This window comes from Ornithodoros turicata, chromosome 8 (assembly GCF_037126465.1).
Source record: "Ornithodoros turicata isolate Travis chromosome 8, ASM3712646v1, whole genome shotgun sequence".
NCBI lineage: Eukaryota > Metazoa > Arthropoda > Arachnida > Ixodida > Argasidae > Ornithodoros > Ornithodoros turicata.
In genome coordinates, this window is record NC_088208.1 from 964,417 (window position 1) to 986,290 (window position 21,874).

At 47.4% G+C, this 21,874-nt stretch overlaps 1 protein-coding gene across 1 annotated transcript in view; it reads right to left on the minus strand.

The window, feature by feature from the left end:
* Positions 1–223: 223 nt before the first annotated feature.
* LOC135366338 (retinal-specific phospholipid-transporting ATPase ABCA4-like) overlaps positions 224–21,874 on the minus strand; it is a 74,108-nt gene continuing 52,457 nt past the window's right edge. Inside the window, exons 13-22 of the mRNA XM_064599009.1 lie at positions 20,520–20,976; positions 20,423–20,440; positions 18,026–18,477; positions 14,604–14,729; positions 13,279–13,557; positions 10,408–10,871; positions 9,460–9,647; positions 5,107–5,280; positions 2,528–2,741; positions 224–477 (exon numbers count right to left, since the gene is read on the minus strand). Of these exons, the coding sequence (XP_064455079.1) occupies positions 229–477; positions 2,528–2,741; positions 5,107–5,280; positions 9,460–9,647; positions 10,408–10,871; positions 13,279–13,557; positions 14,604–14,729; positions 18,026–18,477; positions 20,423–20,440; positions 20,520–20,976 (2,621 nt within the window). The 3' untranslated portion in view covers positions 224–228. The remainder of the gene's footprint in view (positions 478–2,527; positions 2,742–5,106; positions 5,281–9,459; positions 9,648–10,407; positions 10,872–13,278; positions 13,558–14,603; positions 14,730–18,025; positions 18,478–20,422; positions 20,441–20,519; positions 20,977–21,874) is intronic.

The following is a 21,874-nucleotide window of genomic DNA, read 5'->3' on the forward strand; positions in this document are numbered from 1 at the left end:
ATCAATGAAGCAATGTAAGATCGAGCTCGGTGAACGCCCTGTCGGGCTTGTCGTCACTCTTGAGAGTGTTCACCGGCTCATATTTCTGCACGAGTGGGTTAGTGGGTTCGCTTCTGACACGCACTGTCATTGTCAGCTGACATCACACAGATACAGATGAAACACAAAACCCGTGGTACGAAACATGTATTTCGTTTCACGACATTGAGCACCCCCCCCCCCCCCCATTCATGTCTTGAATGTTCCCGGAGGCATATAAACCATCGGAGCTGCAAAGTATGCTTGCTGGGGAGCAGGGGCAACAGGAATGACCTGTTGTCCGTACAACTGTCTTCTCGCGAGGCTGATGAAAATTTTCTCCAGAGTTGTGTCCGACGCCAAGCAGCTTTCCAACTGGAACTGTGCTCGCAGTATGGCTATTCTTCGGAACATTTCGCTCCATGGCAGCATTTCTTGCAGTTGGAACTCGTACAGTCCCTAGAATAGTGGATACAAGAGAACATGTCCAAAAAAGAACAACTTCAACTGGAGAAAGAGCAGTTTAATTGCCTGATGTGGCCGGGACGATCCCAGAAGAGACTAGTGCCGAATCTGTCGGCCGTCGTGGAAGAATGAAAATGCGCGCGCTGGCACCGGGAACACCTGACAGGTGATCCGGGACACATAATCGTCGTCTCCCATTTCTTACATGCATTACTGGGGTTCTCTGAGAATGTATCGCAAATACGATGCCGAATACTGAGGACAGATCGAATGTCGAGGAGACACTGATATGAAATTTAGGATCTTTGCTTAGTCAATCAAACAGTCCGTTAGGGATGACGATACCCGATAGTTACGCCAAACCTTCTTTAACGGGACACACTCCGGCGCATTCCTCAGAGTGACACGCTCTTAGCCAATGGGACCATACGGACATAGGCCTGTGCCTAAGTAATCCAGGCGCCTGTTTACGAGTCCGTACGGTACCAGTTGCTCTTTGCGTGTCACTCTGAGGAAGGAACACGCCGGAGAGTGTTCCGTAAACTTTTGTCCGGCGCTGTACAAAAAAGAAAAAAAAGTAAATATGTCCTGTGTGGAGCGGCGTGATCTTCAGTTTCAGTCTGTTTATATTTGCACCAAAAGATGATGCTGGGGCTACTGTGCAATACTGGGGGACTGCGCAAAAAGCAACTGAAATGTGCTTGACAAGGACCAGCCTCCGTACGTTACATTTGGCCAACAGAGCAGTGCAAGCAAGTACAATACGAACAATGTACAAATGAAGTGTCATGCAATTACATTAATGCAATGTTCAAGATACGAAACTGAAAACACTGAATATCACAGTCATTTCTGCATTGGCAATACAGATATTAAAAGGGCACTACAAGTATTAATTGAAAATATTACTGTTACATAATTACATAAATAAGCCGCCTCCGACGAGGAGGCTTAAGAAAAGATGAACGTCATGAATGCACCAATTGTCATGACATCTGGGTCCATATGGCCACTATGAAGTTCATTAAGTAAACAAGATAAAATGAAACTTAGCATTTGAGTACCATAGTTCGACAATGAGGGACTACCCACCTTGGTGCAACACTACCGCGAATAGGGTAGAATAGGGTATCATCTTAAAGGTGCGACCTGATCTACGTCAAGAGACTTTCAGCACCCTAGTAAATACGCGCTCTAGTCAAAATAGTCTGCCGATGAGCGTGGCCCGCGAAGCCTCATTGTGACATTGGCGCCCTGCATGCAGCTTGAAACCGAAACCGAAACCAAAAGTGAGTGACTGTCGACTGAATGTAGCTGACGAAAATCCTTCACGAGGTAGACCGCTCAATGGCGACTAAAGGTTTTGGGACGTATTAATTTTAAGCTGTATGTTCTAGTGCTCAATGGCTTAGAATTCTAGTTCAAGGTGACTTCTCAAGGATTAAAAAGCAAAAACAAACAAACAAAGGTGAGCATCATAGCGAACACGATACCACCCCCTCAACACCGTATACAACATTCGCATTAATTTTGCGCCAGTAATTAGTTCGTAAACGATGACAACACCAAACCGACACCCAAATGCGAAGAACAGAAAACCAAGCTCCAATACTACGACGGTTCCTCCGGAGGAGGATTCCGTGACGTCACCCAGCATTGTCGTCTGCTACGAAGCCTGCTTTCTCCCTTGCCGGATGCCGGGTGATGTCAGCAGTGCGTTGCTTTCAACGCCCTCTCGCTTTCCAGACCCGAAGCGCTCGCTTCGTAATAAATCGTTCGAATAACGTCGTTTTGGAACGAGATATTTCGTACGCATGTTCCTGACATCCCAAACGTTACGGATACTCGTACCAAAACGTTTGCGGTGATTTTGTTGCCGAGTCCCACTTTCAGTTATGAAGGGAACCTGAACCTCGCAGTAAAACTACGGTAAAACTCAGCGGTAAAAAAGGCTAGTGTTAAAACTACGGGGTACTACCAATGGACTGTTCTTTCCTGTGGTCTCGTCTATGTCTACTCGTTGTAGCTTAAAACGCAGAATCACCTGGTGATAATCTGTGAGCGAGATGCCAGGAAAGACGTTAGAGATTGTTGCCTCGAAATGAGCTCGAGAGCTGTCGTCTTTCACGGCCATCTTAATCGTCAGCGTGTAACCTTTGCCGAGCTTCTGCTTCAGGTGCTGGAGTGGCCCCAGGCAATGAAGTCTGCCAGAAACCATTATGGCGATGCGGTCGCAGGCAGCCTCGCATTCGTCCATGCTGCGTCAAGAGCACACAAACAAGATGTAGATAATTATAAACCATTCGGATCATGCGCTCAGAAAATTCGGATCACCCAGATTACCGAAGTGTAACACCAGAAAAAATCCCTGGTGACATCTCTGCCTAGTGCACAGTGTCACTGCGCTAATATATGGGTATAATGTGCAAGAAGTTTAGACTTCAGACAGAAAAGGCACTAAGCAACATGTACTATATATTGCTGAGCACTTCTTGCTGTTTTCTGAAAAGAATTAAGAAAATAAAAAAGTACAAAGCTCAATATAAACCTGCATATTTTATGTAGTTTTCTTGTTTGCAGCAATGTAAACGTACGTTGTAAACGTGCAGTGTAACGTACGTTGTAAACAATGTAAACAAGCAATCTAACGTACGTTGTCAAATGTAAACGCAAATAAAAAAGCGAAACAGCTGGTGCGTTTCCGTCTCTTACTTCGCTCCATTCGCTTAAAAGCGAATCACACATTTTGAAATAGAATAGACTTGAATGAATCAAGAAACGATATAAAATACAATCGAATGTCGAATGACAACGCAAAATACAAACCCAAGTCGCCGCACGTCACAACGTGTTTTATCCTTTTTGCTTTTATTTACCGATGTTTTAGAACGCGATGTAGCAAAAGGATGCTTATTAACTTTCAACGTTGAAGTTTTGATTGGTAATAACTTCAAGCCTGTCAGGGATGTATTTTCTTTTTAAAAAATGCAACTGTAAGACACAGTTGTTTTTCCAATAGTTGAAGCAGAGCACAAAGTATGCAGTCTGACATGTACCTGATGTGCAGTCCTTCAAGTTCAAATACTACCCATCACTAGCCGAATAGGACACATGGACATGGTAAACAGCCAAACAACTTATCCGAGAGACCCTCTGGTTACCGAACTTGGATACCCTTCTGCAGAAAAGGCAGTGCGCAAATCGTACGGTACCAACCTAAAATTCGTCGCGATCCTCTATAGCCAACAGCAATGCCTTAACGGCCTTGGGAATGCCTCGCCGTAGTCCTTTGCAGGCCCATGTCCAAATGAGAGATATATTCTGGTACTTGTTGGCCAGCATTTATGCCTTCCGGAGGTGGATGTCATTCCAGCAACCGTGTCATCCGTAACCTTACCATAGAAGTAACCATAACCATAGACCTAACCATCCATAACCACAGAAGTACTCAGAAGAACGGTTTCGCAATCCCGCCATCGCGGTGCATATAAAACCTGTCGGTGTACCTCCTTTTAACTTCGCCGGGGTTAGCCTATTCGCATAGGGGCTCGATTTCCAGCACAACATGTCAGTTAGAATATGGACAGAAGCGAATGGAGGAGCTGAGAGCTTCATCCGAATATGAATGGAGGCAATGGAGAGGCAGAACCGCAGAGTTTACGACTTCGTACTCTGATACTGCATGGGCTGCTGCACTGGCTGCAACCTAACCTTTGCTATATGAACCTCTATTAAAAAAGAAAAAAAAAAGAAGAATGTAATGCACTACCTCTCGATGTGTAGTGTGGCATGAGACTGCAGGGCTACCAAGCTCAACTCGTTCCGAAGACAAAGGTGGCAAGATAAATGGCGAAGGCACGCGCAGAGGTGAAGAGCATTTTCTACGAGAACGGGGTTATGTCCTGGTCAAGCAGAATAAGATCGATAAGTTCCCGCAGGCATTTCACCCTTTGAACTACGTTGTGGTGACGGCGAGAGGCAACCGAATCAGAATCTTTGGAAACAGAACCAATTCCCATCTATGGAAATCACTTCGAAGACGTCAGCACGGATTGTGACCGCACACTTGCTACAGAACAAGAACGGAATGACGAACTTAAAAGCAGCCAACCACCAAGTTAAGTGACCGACACGACGGAAAACGGAGACGTCGCAATATCCCGTCATACCACATCTAGCGGACTCTGGCGACACCAACTGATATCTTGTCGGAAGGTTTTAGAGGCGTGCCAGGAGACTGGATCCACTATACGTAGGGCTGCAACCGTGGCCCTTGTAACTTTTTGTTTGTTGTAAACATTTGTTTGACGTATTTTTTGTCTCCTGTTTCCAAAAGCGTTACTCCAAATAACACGAAGGAGAATGTGATGTATCCCTCCTGTGTGCATATCTAGCGTCACAGCAATAGTAGCGTGGTAACGTAGTGAGGTAGCCAAGATGACATAAAATGTGACGCGTACCTGCCCGTATTAGTTTCTTCCACACACCAAACAGGACACTGTTCCTATTTTCGTCAAATCAATCGAGAGAACGACTTTCCAGGAGCGTAGTGTGAGCGGAAGTTCTGTCTTCGTCCATACATAATTATTACGTCTTTACCTGTTTCGCTCTCCTGGTAATTACCTGTGCGACGTGAGGATGATGGAGACTCCCGATGTGACTCTAATAACTTTGATGCTGTTGAATATCTTCCTTCTTGCGACCACATCTACTCCTGCACTTGGTTCATCCAGAAATACTAGCTGGGGAAGTCCAATCATGGCCACCGCTACGCATAGCTTCCGCTTGTTTCCGCCGCTGCGAACGAGAACGTTGCGAACGATAAGCATGCCGTACTTCTTCACTGAATGAGCGCCCTTTGTTAACCGCGAACGTAGTGCCATAGAGAGGGCAAGTCGTTTACGTCAGGAAAGTGTTACGGATGAGGTTGTAAGGAGGAAAGCAACGGATAAGATTCTGAGTCATACAAGCTTCCATTGGTCCTGGTAGGTAGGGTAAGGTGGGGCAAGATGAAACACGGAGCAAGACGCGACATTTTTTGCTCCACGCCGCCTGTCTCAGACGCGACTTGCTCCATGCGCTTGAAACTTCACTCATTGGTGGCTCTGCATGTCCCCTTTATTGCATGTGAGAATAAACCTCTACCCGAGGAACGTCATCATGACGTTGGCGGACAGACTGAAACCGAAACAGATGGCAAGGGGAGAGTTGTGTACCACGAATGGGCACTTGTTCGCTGCCTCCTATTGAAAGAAAAGTAGGACCGAATGTCGCGTCCCTTTCAGGGACCATCGTAATCCCCTCAAGACCGTGGTTTTCGGGCTCGACCTTGTTCGCCCCATAGGTTCCAGCATAGTTCAACTCTACGAAACCGGTGGCGCTGTCGAACACTATGACGTCACTCGTTTACAAACAGGGGGAGGTCTATTGTATAGATTGGTGTAAGCGTTGAAGAGAGAGAGAGAAATGAGTTAAATCTGCGGCGAGTGTAGAGCCCTGCCAAAGAGGTGCGATAGTGCGATATTCTGTAGTCCTTTTTTTTGTTCTGAGCAGCAGCGTTCCGCACGCTTATTCTGTCAATGTTCTCTGTGTTTTTATCGCACATCATATGGGCGGTGGGCTCAAGGGGGTTGTGTAGGGTCCCACGGGCTGTGTCCGTTTGGAACGCAAAAACTAATTTGTGTAGCTCATTACCGCGGTGTGTCTCGTCTTGCCCAGAGGGTTGGGGAGCTCTAGACCTCCGAGAATGTTGCTATGGCTAGTTTTTTAAGAAAAGAAAAACAAAAATAATAATTACATGTTCAATTGCAAATTTCTCTCTCACCTTGCACCACATTACCCTACGGTAACTTGACGATGACGTTATCAACGGTCTACTAGTACCCGTGCCCCACGAGTAGAACAAAATGTCGTTAGCGTGTAATGTCAATTGGGTCCCGAAGCCATTCGTTACAATTGTCGTGCTACACGCCAGATTGGAATGAAGTGAAACGCGATGATGTCGTTGCTGGTCTCCCACTACGCGTAAGAGATGGGGCAAGGAAAAGCGCGTAAACGCGTTCAAATAGATTGAGAATACCCGCAATATCCCATAAAATCAGAAAGTTTGCTTTATTTCATAATCAATGGTCTGTACTATGTCGAAAAACTGTTTTCATCTAGCCTCTTAAGTGGCAGTCTACTCTAAAAGCAAATGGAAAAGAAACACAAAAAGCCAATGGAGGGGGAGGTGGTGAACAACGCCAGGCATTTTGCCAAAAATAGTGCTTCTTTTCGTGTAATATATGAAATAATTGCTGGGTGCGTAGTACAGAGCGGTCGTATGGAAGTTTTACGTTGCTCTTGTACTCAGACAATGTAAGCAAGGGTGCGCACTTCCTGGGCGAGTGAGTTATGGCGATCTCATTTTACGGGAAATGTCACTTGTACGAATGCCATTGAATATTTCCGTATAGCGCGTCATGTGGTTTGTGCTTTTGCGTAGTCTTCGCGGAAGGGCAAACATGCAAGGTTGAATCTGTAGCCCAAGCTCAGCGACTGGTCGACTCGCAGTCACTAGTGCTGCAATTGGAGGAAATGCATCGCATGCCGAGCTCAGCCATTGTCTAGTGCGAACACGGGCAGTTGCCAGCGTGCCCGCCTACTAACCCCAACCCCAAGATCGCGGGTGCCAGCAAATTGATGGCGGGGAAGCTGGAAGGGAACAGCGTGGCAGGGAAGCAGCTACGAAGGGAAGTGGCATTGCTTGACAACTAAGGGTGATAACGCCTGTGTGGCTGGTATTTGTGAATATATCTGTGGCTCAGAACACAAAGACTGACTAGGAATGACGACACTGCGGCGGTTGGGGTGCAGGTGGTACCCTTGGTTGTTTGAGTGTGTTTTTCAGTAAAGTCGCTTTGTTGCTAGGGAGCGTCTGCTCTTTGCTTCCGCCCTTTGCCTACAGCGCTAGGTACCATAGACACTGATATCAGTTGTTTTGACACGCAGTCTTCTGCGTCTATGACGTCAAATAAGGTTGGCTGAGGTTTTCGTATACCTTAAAGGACGACGGAAACGAAATTAGGCTGCAAAGCTATTTGCCTCATATTGCGATGTGTACCAAAACAATCCGGAATTCGACTTAGATTTGCGTATATTAGTTGAAACGCCGCCACAATCGCGATATAAAATTCGGCCCGTGGAGCAATCTGAGCCCCTGGTGAGCGTCGCCGCGCCGCCGTAGCAGACCACGGAAGTGACGCACGTTGGCTCTCCTGTTGGAGTTCCTGACTTTCATTTCTCTTCATTTCATTTGGTGTTTCGGCGTACGTCTAGTTCCTGCTACGGGGAAAGAACGGAGACGAAGAAGCATGTACGAACCCATCTCTCATAGGATATATTGTCTTCAGACTTCCACGAGATCTCCGAATCAAACATCTTCAGGCGTTATTCAGAATTCGCCGTGTTTGTGCCGGGCAGCCGCACATGGAGCGCGAGAGATATTTGACGTCACGCGCTCCTCAGATTTTCCCGCAATGCTTGGCGCGCTCCATGGGCGATCGTGACGGGTGGGCGGCCCAGCGCTCTCGTAATCGTCAGAAATATGGCCATCCGCACAGCGTACTTGTAAAATACTAGTGGCACCATAATTTTACATAATATTTACACCTTGTTCGGTCCCCTTTTTGCAATGGACAAATTTCGTTTCCGTTGTCCTTTAAAGAAAGTTCAGGTAGGCTAATCCACTTAATCCACTTAATAATCAGGTAAGTTAATCGACAGACTCATCACTATGATGTCGCTCACTGTGTTAGTTGTTATAGCGACGAGTAATAAAATGGATCCTTTCCACAACGCTTCTGCGCATGCTCTGTGACCCTGACGGCGCTGAAGAGGGTTCCCCTACATATTCAATAGATGGTGCCAATAAGGCGCGACGGTGTTTCGCTACATAGCCGCTAGGATGCGACCCGGGTGTGAAAAACGTCCGTTCACTTAAAAATTTTCCGTGTAACAATTTGTGATTCGAAAATGATGCCAGGCCGGAAAAATGAAGGCACCACGCAAGGAACCTTTGGCTGTTTGTTCACTGCTTCAATGCTACGATGGCTGCTATGAAACGTAAAAGTACTTTAGGGCCCTTCCCTCTACGAGACACACACTGACAGTCGACACCCGGAGTGCATTGTGTTAAATGTGTAGTTCTGCATTTCCTAAGCGGGTGTACTAATTTCATGCCAACACTCCAGAACTACCGTTGGCGCAAATCTTCCGATGTCAGTTTGAATGACTACAACGCCAACAACACCGAATATCCTATGGACGTCTGATGGATATCCCAGGGATATCCACTTGACGTTATTATTGGGACATTTATTATTAGGCTATATTATTCGTGCATCCAGAGGATATTCGGTGTTTTGGGGAAAGTGACACCTGCGTGTGCAATGCGTGGAAGTAACAAATTTAGGCGACGACGCGTTCCACAACCGTCACGCATCAGATATAATTTATTTATAAAATAAATTACTTTTTCACGGCTTTCGCTCTCTGGCATTTTGAGAGTCACAGAAGCCTATATACAATGCAGTTTAGACTGTAGTTATGCCTCCAGGTACTTCAATAGTATCCCCGGTTTTTTACGCAGTTCGAGCGGAATAATTGGTACCCTCATCATCACTATCGCCATCATCTGCTTCGGGGCACAAACATTTCAAACCATGATGCATGATGTAAAACCCCGAGACTAGGGAACACGAAGGGACAGACGCAAACACGAAGTCAAAATTTGTCTCGAGGTTTTACATTGTGCATCATCTTCACCAGCTCGCTTGCTTCCTAGCCATTTTTTTATTCGAACCCAGCCCTTCGACCCCATAGGAATGGATTTGGTTAACGGTGTTCTTGCATGATAAGAATACCTTTTATATATGCTACATATACCCATTTATCTCCTTAATCGTCCTTTTATATTTAGCGATAGCTCATATTTACCTGTAGTCGTCTGACACTCTGCTGGCATACATAGTGAGGTCTACGACCTTGACCATGCTGTTAACGAGAGGTTTTATTTCCTTTTCCTGTACACCTCTTAAACGAGCCATCAGGTACAGGGACTCGTATGCAGTCAACTGTCCAATAATTCCGCCGCTCTGCATGCAATATCCAATCTTCGATTGCCACTAGAATAAACAATTCCCAAGTGTCAGCATCCAAAAGGTTAAAGGAATAGAGAAATTACTTTTAGGGTTGCTGGTATATTAGCTCAATGAATTACAAAAAGGGGCAAGGGCGTCGGTTAGCTGATCCGTGATGGCAGCTAAATAACCCTAGAGAGGAAGCAGCAACAGAAGTAGAACACGAACACATCAACACTGTGTTAAAGCGGACTCACTTCCTAAGAAGTTTATGGGGAATTTTTGTTCGCAGGGTTTCCACAAACCTCGCTAAATTCCTACACAAAACAGGTACAGGCGTGTTCCCCTCTAGTTTATCTAGGGAATGACATTTTTGAAGGCCTGATGCGATCCCCTAATTTGTGCGGTGGATTAAACTTCCGAATTAAACTGGGTCTATGGGAGATGCAACAAAATCACTTATATCGGGATGCCCGCTCGCGATATTTGGGCCAAAATGATGTCATTCCCTACAGTAACAGTCGGAGAATTGATTGCAATCAACAAATTCGACTAGCTTACTGCAGTTTTCCAGATCCCTGCGAATGAAAACAATGCCTTTGTCGTTTGCTATCGTCTTCTGTAAGCAAACCGAAGCAAACAATTTTGCGACGGTGCTGCCAGTTCTCTCCGGAAGGGAACATTAACTAGACCGTACGAGTCCGCCTTCAAGGGTTACAGAGTTGCGTGAGATCGTGCTGTGTTCGTCTCGCTTCTTCTCTGCCTCGGTCATTTCTCCCACATGAATGAAACGGGGCATACCCACCAGGCTTATATTACCGCTCATGATGGTGTCACCCATGTACCCTTCTCCGGCCGTAGGAGGAAGAAGACCTGTGAGCATCTGAAACGTGGTCGTCTTCCCCGCCCCGTTGACGCCGAGCAATCCGAAACACTCCTTAGGGCGCACCGTGAACGAAATGCCGTTCACAGCGATGAGATTATTGAAGACTTTTTTCAGTCCTCGCACAACCAGAGTGTACTGCGACCAGGTGTTGCTGGCACATATGGAACGGACAAGATTTCGCTCTTGCTCAACGTCGCTGTCTGCCGATGGAAGCCCGTCGCTCTCCGTATTCCAAGTGGACGTCGGGGAGTCGAGATAGCAGATGACGAAAAAGAAGATCACAGCTTCTACGACCATCACGAACAGCTGGTAACCAATTCCATGCTTACTCAGTGCTAATGGGTTTAAGAGGATTTCATTGCCCCTCTTTCCTTTCATGTACTCTGGCGAAATAACGAAAAAGTCACCGTCAGTCGCATGAAACTTGCTGTGCCTGTAGACATAGAAGTGTAGACATAGGGAGAAAATTCGTTTTCAGCAGCTTTTAGTCACGTACCTTTGCACAATGACAAATTCGGGCATCCTCTCAGCTCCTATATGATGCATTCATATTACACAAGGGTCACACCCGGTAACTAATTTGTAATGCACTCAAGTTACATAATGTGGAACGTCGCCAGACCCAACATCTCTGATGTCCCATTAGGGGTTCCTGATCTACTGTGATACATCACCTGTTTGACCGCAAAGCCTACTTGACGGACCATTGGGTTTTCATGTGGGGGCAATAAGCTCACCTGGGCAGTTGGGTACCCTTTGTTCGGCCACCAGGGGCTATGTGGTACCATCAGGCCTTTTTGTGGGGCCGTTCGGCAAACCTGACGGGCTGTGGGACAGCATTTGTCCGATCCGCTAACAGTCCTGTTGGACCACTTGCAGCTTCTAAGGGGCCGACAAGCTGCATTGATGGTCCATCAAAAGATTCTAATGAACCATTAGAATTTCTGATGGAGCCTCGTCGGATTTTTCGATCGGGTGATATCTCTATGTATCTTGCGTTTCTATCATGAGCATTTGATAAAATTCAGCTAAGCAGGTGCCAGCCAGATGTAGTCACAAGGCTACCATGTGCAGTACGGAGAACCATGGCCGAAATGACGGCAGAATGAGGCCCATCTCCATGACATGACCGGACTCTGCGAACTTCGCAATGACAACGCGTTCGCGTGCCAGTTGTCCCGAAAAGGACGATACTAGTGGAGCCTAAACGGGACCCTGCGATGTCATCTGTCAGGGTATGCCGTGTTGGGAGTGTATGTCTGGGTCTAGCGGGGTTGTACCGGCAACGTCATCGGTGATGCCGGCTAAGGGAATCATCGTTCAGAGACATAGGTTGCGCGTGATGGAAGCACTGCTGGAAGTGACTCAAGGCACATGGAGAAAAGTTGTGTGTCTGGGGGCGGCGAACGTCAACCAGGCTAACCGATAGCATGAAGGAGGTAAGTCGAAAAATAACAATCGAAGACTCACTGAAGACCGTGATTTAGAGTGAAGGACCACTGACAGTACATGCCAGTTCTCGAGGAGTCCACGGAAGTGATCATTGCACATGTCGCTGTGTGTTGGTGAAACAATGCCGTCGTCAACGTCGGTGCTGACAGGGAAGCGCCAATCAAAGTTGCGTAAGTAAAGTTGTAATACTACTGGGAACGGTAACACTAATGTGCCACAAGTGACAGTTGAGGACTGTCACCTGTGGCACATTACAATTTTGATGTTCTGCGTTCTGTGTACTAAAACATCTGGCAGCGAAGACATTGGCTGACAGTTGAAACATTGGTGTAGAATGTGGCGTAGAACTTGGTATAGAACTTGGCGTACGCCAGATCGCCCTTCTCCTGGTGAGGGAACGGAGGGATTTGTTGCAAGCACGATGGCCGATGGTCAGCGCCCGCGTCTCATTGGTCACAATTTGTGCACTGAGCTCGCCTTAGAAATTAATTCCAGTGCACAACTGTTGACGGATGCCACCTCGTTGCGAAAGCATGTGGCTGTCAAGTTGTCCGGTTGTTACAGTCTACCCTTGCAGCCCACCGATAGCGACCAGCAACCTGCCCGACGCACCCACACGCTGTAAGAACTCGCCATAAGCACTGTACGGCTGGCACTGTGCTCGTTAAGATAACTGCCGCCTCTGTCATACGCAGCTTCATTCCCGTCTTTTTAGACTTTGTGTACAAATATCTGTGTAGGAATTCGGTGCAGGTGAAGATCTCGAGCACATTCTTCTCCATTGCCCACACTACCACCCTTCCCGCTCCGTACTCTCCGCCTCCCTCAACGAGCTAGACTCCAGCCCCCTCTCCCTCACAAAATTGCTTGGCCCCTGGCCGAATCCAGCACACCAACGCTCTGCCCTCAAGAGTCTCAAGATTCGCCTTTTTGGACGCCACAGGACTTCGATCCTGATTGTAACGGGACCCATTCCTTCATTCCCCTCTTCACCTCCAGCAATCGGATAGGGTATCGTCCCTGCCGATGAAACTCCCCAGGGGTAGAGTATCGACCCTGCTGATGAAACTCCCCACCCATCATCCTGAAATAAAGTTGTTGTCTTTGAGGTCGAAGTTGTGTCGTAATCCTGGATATATAATGTTATGCAACCAGGTTGAATGTGTATAGCGCACACCTTTAAAGGTGTGAAAACGTTTACAGTGTAGACAATTGAGCGGCACCATGGTGAAGCAGCACCTGCAACTTCGTGTGAAAAAAAAAAAGAGAAAGAAAGACAAAACGAAGAAGCAACAACATCAAAACAACAGTTGAGAGACTCAGTATAGAGTTACTTACGTTCGCAACAGTAATCCAATCCAAAAGCTTCAAAAATTATGCATATGTCGGAAAGGCCAGCCTCGGCGTAGTCTTTGAAAACAATATCGCCATACTTGTGGCAGATTTGGTTTTGGGAATCGATTCGAAGTAGTCTGATCAGGGTGTAGGGAGCGCAGCATGGGGGCATGATCATCATTGCCTCGATGACGACTGTCACCCAACTACTGCTATGAGCGATTGCGTAAGAGATCAGCCCGACAATCCAGATGAACGCCGCAAAAGCCAGAATGATGGTACCTGCAAAGAAACATGCGTTTTCCCTTAAGACCTACCTAGAGCACTGAGAAAACGTGCATCCGTGTACAGTTGCCGCCATGCTTAATCCGAACAGGAGGCCGCGCCACCTGCGCAGAGCCGCTTATGGGTCTAGCGCGGCTGTTGGGAAGAGCACAACTACACTCAAAAATGAACTTCACCGCATGGCACGCTCCTATCCAACCATCATTCCGAATGACAACGTTCTCGTCCCTGATTTGTTGAAAACGAGGGGCGGAGCCTATTTTGTGCCATTATGCACGATACAGAATAGGCTCCGCCTCCCATTTTGAACAAATCAAGGGCGAGAACGTTGTCATTCGGGATGATGGTTAGCTACACTCTTAAAAAATGAACTTCACCACATAGCACGCACCTAGCCAATCACCACCCCGAATGACAACGTTCTCGCCCTAGATTTGTTGAAAACGGGAGGAGGAGCCTATTTTGTGCCGTGTATAATGGCCACAAAATAGGCTCCACCTCCCGTTTTCAACAAATCAGGGGCGAGAACGTTGTCATTCGGGATGATGGTTGGCTAGGAGCGTGCTATGTGGTGAAGTTCATTTTTGAGAGTGTGTAGATGCGCTTTACATGAGGATGCGTCTCAACACTCCCTTCGATGTGATGACCTGAGAAGATCTTAGACAGGAAGAAATCCAGCGAACCGGTAGGGGAGTAATGCAGGGAGCTGCCTCAGGACAGGAGCCGCCGATATTTCGAACAGATACTGTTCTTCATCTGGGCATCGTCCTCATCTTTAGCATCGTATTAAAAGCGTTAGGTATGACGTGTTAAAGGTTCATGCGAATTGTGGGTCAACAGCCCGGTAGGTATGAAGGGTCCGTTCAGGCTTTTTTGGGCGGAGTGAATGGCCGCCTTGTTAGAATGTGGAGGGGATTATGTGAATCAAGTGATATTGGCTCCGGACAGGTTACAGAAATGGGAGGTTGCACGCCCTTGCACATCCCGTCCATATCTGACGGCGGCTGTACACCAGCGGCCCACAATGTGTACTAGGGCCTTACCTCCAACTGAAAACAACAACAGCTCCACGGTGAACCCTTTTCCTTGGCTATCGACGAAGTGCGAAATGCAATATGACAGGCTACTTGTCATTGCAGCAATGACAAAGAACGCAACCACAGCAGCACCTGGAAAGACATTTCGACAACGAGCGTGTGACACTTCGCCAGATAGGTGAAAGATAAACGCTTCTTTGCATCCCTATCAACCTGCATTTCAAATTTTACGCCAAGGAGGTAATGGATGTCTAGGGACTTCGCGCTGGCAATACCAAACTCAATCGTATGAGGCATCGTGGCGTACATCTCTGGGTGAGGAGCAGCGGGAGAGGTCGCGTGCTTACGAGAGCAAATCAGAAAGCCGATAATTTGCCTCCCCCCCCTGACGTCAGCTCTAGACGAGGAAGTGTGTTCAAGGGTTGTGACTTCAATAGGTGTGCCGTATAATGCGTTAGCGATGTATAAGCCACACATAAGAATTTCATAATCACTTTGCAATTTCAATGCCAGCACCTTAATCTATTGCCGACTCTTTTGTTTCATCAACATGAACCGTCGACATCATTTCCCATAGAGGCGATTTCCCGAGTCCCATAGAGTCTTAAAAACAACAACAGTTTATTAAGGGATGATGGCTGGCCTAGTGTTTCCCATAGAGATACTTCTCCCTGCCGACTGTCATATATCTTGTGCAGTTTCATACCGGGTGACCTATAGTATCTGACGTGATCGAATCCTCTCAAGCGCAAACAGTGACACTACGTGGCCGGTAATCTACAAAGATTTAAGTACAGAAAAGAAAAAAATACACGGGAGAATAATTACTGTTAGACGTGTAGCACACGAAGCACACTCGGGAGTCGTGTGTCATACACAGTGATTTCAGTACCTTCATTTCAACAACTTTATTAGTCTGGTAGCATTAGAAGTAGCGGTTCACGAAGTGTCGGTGTCTGTTCGTGGCCGACATGTGGAGAGGAAGGTACACCGCGTGAGAGAGGAGGGTGGAAGTAGAGAGCTCAAAATAAAGGGTGAACCGCATGGCACGAAAAATTGTCCGAAAACTGGCCGAACAGATATCAGGATCGAACTTTTTTCTGTGCACCCCGAATTTCGGCCGGAGACTTTTGGCCCTGGGAAACATCACCTTTCAACCATCCAGGTCAATGAGATAATCCCTGTATTCATAGGGGTAGAAGTCGCACACACGGCAACAGTCAACCCCATTGCTACGTCATCGTTGCTATGGTTCTCCTTCTGGCTGGATAGCCATTGGATGCTTCTACTTTTTCGGTTGGCGTCACTTCCCATTTCGGAGGAGAAATGTGGCTTTACCAGATCGGGCCGAATTCGGCACGGAATTCTGTTGTCCGAAAAAAGTTCGGTCCCGAAATTGGTTCGGAAAGAATTCGGAAGCTTTTCGGGCCATGCGGTTTCCGCTTAAGGGAAAATAGGTCACGGAGCGGTAGCAGATGCACCCGAGCCGTGGCGAGTAACGCCACCAGAGAAGTGCGTCACGCCATGGGGGTGGCCTGGTCTTGGCGGCGCGCCAGCTACGAGAGCGAGTCTGAACTTGCGTGTGTGCAAGGAGCGTATATGCCCATTTTAAATACACAATGGAAGAAATGCTCTGGTGAGCACCAAAGAAGACGCAAAACACGCAAGTAAAGGTAAATTCCACACAAAAACTTTAATGCCTCTATTTATTAAACTTATATACCCCCCCCCCCTCTAAACTAACAAAAAGAAATCAATGCTCAGAATCATTGGCGAATCCATTCGAAACGAATGGCCCAGAAAGGATGAACCAAATGAAGGCACCGAAAAAAAGACATGAAGGGATCCGCGCCAGCGTTTCGCAAATGCCGTTACGTAACACGGATTCCGATCGCCGAATGCTAACGCATTTCCGATGAACCGAGGAATGGATCTTGCCTGACTTTTTTTCCTATGATGGGTGGGGTGTTCCATCGCCAGGGGTGTTACCCTGTACCATTCCCTATCGCAGTAATTTGATTGATGAACCTCGCATTCTCTACGTTGTGCTACGTCACATATGTGCACGAGCAAGGAAAAAGCTGATAACTTGGTTCGCAACGTGTAGTCTGGACCGGTATGCACAGACTTCCCAACGAAAAATAAGGTATCAATGTTCATTTAGCAGGCCATAAAGAAATCGTCTAAATTATCAATGAAGTGACAAGCTTATCAGATTTTCACCATCAAACCGATTTCCTCACCATCTACCATGGTCTCATTGCGCCATCTAGATAGCATGACTTTTGCGATACATTTAGCATCTAGTAAGCAGTCCTTTTCGCTACAGTGACGTATACTGTGAACATGCTGACACGGTGACGAAAGCGTACAGCCTCATTGTTGTTGACAGCGTTTCGGCCATCACTATCATGTGAGAGATTGCTGAGTTCGCCAGTTTTCGCATGAAGTTTGGTGTCACATATCTTCATAACCACGCAAGATATTCAGCTGAATTATTTTGTCTACACTCTTAAAAATGAACTTCACCACATAGCACGCTCCTAGCCAACCATCATCTCGAATGACAACGTTCTCGCCCCTGATTTGTTGAAAACGGGAGGCGGAGCCTATTTTGTGACTATTATGCACGGCACAGAATAGGCTCTGCCTCCCGATTTCAACAAATCAGGGGCGAGAACGTCGTCATTCGTGATGATGGTTGGCTAGGAGTGTGCTATGTGGTGAAGTTCATTTTTAAGAGTGTACGTACTCTCAGTGGAGGGTAACCTTGTCTTCTACACTCTTAAAAATGAACTTCGCCGCATAGCACGCTCCTAGCCAACAACAATCTCGAATGATATCGTTATCTGCCCTGATTTGTTAAAAACGGGAGGCATACGGCTTTTTTGTGACAATTATGAACTGCATAAGTGTCACAAAAAGGCGTACGCCTCCCATTTTCAATAAAGCAGGGCAGATAACGATATCATCCGTGATTATGGTTGGCTAGGAGCACGCTATGCGGTGAAGTTCATTTTTAAGAGTGAAGGCTCTGAAGCTTCGTAGGTCTGCCTTTGTCCAACTAAAAAATTGCAAATTGGCCTCATTTGTAAATTTTGGCACCCCGTTCGGTCTTCTGTTTTAAGTATATATCGAATAGTTCGTAGTCATTGGCCCATAGTTTGTTGGTAAGCGTTCAAATGCCGATGTTTTGATGGGAACGATGCTATTATCAACATACTATTATAATGCTATCAACATGCTATCAACATACTATTATCGTTACTTTTAAGTTTGCATGCTCCAGACGTCACGCGACGGCGGTCCAGGCTCTAAAAGAGTAGAAGACTGTGGGAAATCATATTAAAACCACGCATTCTGTGCCCGGTAGGACAATGAAAAGGCGGGAACTCTGCTGCTAGTGTGAAAGTTCCCGTCATACTTACCTACCGTAGACAGAAGCACCTCGTAGTACGTGATGTAAAGGACACCTATGAGGAACCACGTCAGTGCAAAGCTGACAGAGTCAAAGATGAGATTGGACGAGTATAACAGGGCGGTTTGAGTGCCGGTCATGAGTTGCACAGCCATGCTGTTATTCATTCGCTCCATGACGACGTACAGTGATGTAACCGCCACCGTGAAGGCCAGCGCAAGTGGGACGAAGACAGCTCTCAGCATTTGGTTTATGACTCCACCAGCGAAAGAGTCCAGCAACTGGTCTTGCTGTTGTGCGACGGAATTGTTGCCATAGCTGTAATTTTTAGAATCTTGAACCACGGTAAGCACCATGCGGGCCCGTACGTTCCCTGTCATCTGATCAAGTAGCGCAGTGTTGGCAAGGCTCAAAGACAGCGACTCGCTGAGAGCATAGAAAGGATTCCACCAGGCTGTCATCCTGAAAGATACGAAATTGCTGTGTTGCAGGGCTGAAACGGTATAGACCTATGCCCCCATAAGAGGGGGACAGGAAAAGTACGCACAATATGCAGTGGCATCCCTAGGGCCGCGGCACCCAGGGCAGCTTCACCATCCATCACTCCCCTACTCCTCTTCCCGTCCCCCGATAACACAGACATCACACGGTCCACGCATATCTGACATCACACGACCGCAAGTCCGTGTATCGCTTACACGGTTTTATTCAAACTGGATGCGTTCGTGGTGGGGGGGATGCGGAGGAGGAACGTATAATGCAGACGTCGCACAGTTGCGACCGTAGTCCCTCCTGGAACCTTCGAGTTGCTGACTAGCGGGGAAGTTGTGCACCAGGCAAAATGATGCTACTCTAAAGGCGATCTCTTTGCTATGTGCGTAAACACTTGTATATGCGTGCCTGTCTTGTTCGCTTCGACTTTTTACTACTTGACGCTCTACTCATTGACACGGATGTCGCGCCTTCCTAGTCTTCACCCTGTTAGAGTCCTTGCCAGTTACGATAACCTCGTACCTCCTACACTGCTTTCGACGTCTTGGGTGTCCACCTGAGGGGACTTCCGCTTGCGTACAGCACCCGTGAGCTTTACTGGTAACTTTCACCCGTAAGCGCCAGTGGTGCGCCAGTTGGCGGCCTCAACCTGAAGGCTGGAGCGTGAATGCACGTCGTCGGTGCGCAGTTCTTGCGTTCGACGCTTCTGCGCTGCACCCGTTGCGGCCCGTACCCCCCCCCCCCCCCCGCACCCCCATAGTGAAGCCACTGCACAGATGTTCTCTCACACTTGTGCAATGTATGAAGCGTTAGCGTTCGCTGGCTTGTCACATCACACTGAGAAATTTTTTTAACGATGCGACACTCGATGGGCTGGTTACATTAACTTGTGTTCCACTGCGGGCAAAATGTCATCTTCGTGCCTTCACAACACAACCGAATATATGCCATTGTGTCCTTCGCATCTCGTACTGCATCCCCCATGTGACGCGCAAGTTTCACACCTCCCCTCTTACACCCCTCCCTCCTCTCAGTTGAAGAAAGATAACCATCCTTCGGCTGAGTAATTGACAGAGACCCTGCTATGCGGGGAAGCACTGATGCGTACAGCCTAGAACCACTAGAAGTTTCTCTTCGAAATAAACCACCGGCATCCGAACTGGAGTTTTCGCTTTCGGCTGCATTCTGCATTCACGTAGCCTGTGCATTTTCCACTTCCTGATAGCCTTCAGTGCGGTTTAGCTTATGTAGAATTCCAATGGCAGAGTCGAAGCAAGTGGCACACTCCGCAGTGGAGCGGCTTGATCTGGCCTAAAGCAAGTGATCCGAATCTGCGACTGGAACACTTGCGCCCAACTTGGAGTTTAGCCCTGGCCAATCTTCCTTGGTGGATGGCGGCCAGAGACGGAGGAAGAAGAAGAATATTGTACTCATGTTCCGATACAACGCCATGTTTTGCAACATCAAGGTCCTCCTAATCTCCTAATGTTGCCCTGGTGATGTCTGGCTTGTTGCTTTCTTCAAGAAACAAAATTGCTAACGTACGACGCGAAATACTAGTCACGGCGAAGACGCGTCGGGAAGCGGCCATGTTGCCGAAGCAGAGACAGGAAATAGGAAGCACGAGCGACAAGTGACACGTCACGTAGAGTTCCGGTTGAATCTGCCTATTTTGGCGGAGCAGTCTGGGTTGCTCCCTGGAGCGACCTCGGCTCGAATGCCGCTCCGAAGCTCCCATTGGAAGACTCCAGAACTGTTCCCAATCTGCCAAGCGAACAGACTTGCTCTCGGCGGAGCAACAAAACTTGCTCTGGATACGCTCCGAATCTGCCATTGGAATTCAACATTAATGTATGGGAACACAGAACGTAGGTTGTCCTTTTCTTGCACTAAAGCTCTAGCGATGTTCACTTACCGCGAAAACTTTTTGCCCCTGAAAGATTAAATTAGGTAGTGTGACGACAGAATAAAGACCAGAAATTGGGGCACATATCCGCTGCTGTTATACGTACCTTTCAGTTTCTACAGTGGCGCCGACCGAGTACGATGCCATGTACCTCAAGTAGTTGTCTTCCGCCAACTTCATCAACTCCACGGTAGCGTTCCGAAAGATATCTATGTGAGACGCTCCCGCTTGAAGCAAAGGTGCGTAATAAGTCCTCACAAAGCCTTCGTTGTCCTTGTCATGCTCGAGGAAGGCCGCAGTCCGAACGGGATACATGTCCAAGCTCACAATCGTCCTCTTTACTTGGTTTCGGCGGATGGCTTCTTCGCCCACATCGGTGCCTACCGTATGTTCCCAGTCCAACATCTTCCACACTATCAGGAAAGGCAGCACCACTCCGACGGCGAAAATGGAATAGACGCGGAAGGCGTATATGAACCGTTTCGTGAGCAGGCCTCGCAGTCGCTGGCAAGCGTTTCGCTTGAGTTGCGGCCGCACGCTCACGCGCTGGACGTCCTCCTCGGCTGCGAGAACACATTGTTTGTGTAACTTCTCTGAACTCTAATGAAGAACGGTTGTGTACAGCGTGTTTCAGAAACCATATCGAACAGATATAATTTGCAGAAATCACGGTATGAGAAACATACGAACAATGACATTTCTCTGTAGACTATGAATTGAACTTGAAATTGAATTCGCTCTTAATTTGCCGACTGTGCCTGATATTTGTTTTATAGAAACGAAACGTCCATGATGAAAGATAGAGGCTACGGAAAAGGTTAGACAGCTGTAGGACTCGATCCTACATCTTCTGGGTTACCGGTCCAGGGCTCTACCAGTTGAGCTAAGCTAACATATCTCCAAGGGTGCATGTGCCATTGCGCATCTTCGGAGACCCGGCCTTCCTCCAGCGTCTCTTTGACAGCGCATGCAACATGGATAGTCAGTATTTGAATATTTTTTGGGAATACTGGGCTAATGTGTCCAGAATTTAGCCAACATTGGTAAGATGTTGGGCATTCTGAACCAATATACCCATCAACGAATATTTGACAAACCTGGGTAATATACAACCAATATTGGATCGGTTTTGCCTACATAAGGCCAAGATTCTGTGGTTCTAGGGACGTTGCTAAAAATGCTTTGAAAAGTGGAGCTTCGAGACGTGCTAATAGTTGGCCGCGCTGAGTTCTTCGTAAAGTTAATTCAGGAAGCAGTGAATGATCATGGTGACCCACCCCTTCCAGATTTCCCTCTCCTCCCTCGAGGTAAGCGTGAAGTTAAGCGTGGAGTAACGTTGGTGCTCTAATCGGCAGGTGAATAGAAAAGGGACGGAAGGAGAACGTCCTCGTGACCCTCCTCGCATAGCCTGTTCAGGAAGCACTGGGGGCCCAAACAATTTCTCAGTTTTTAGAATGCATA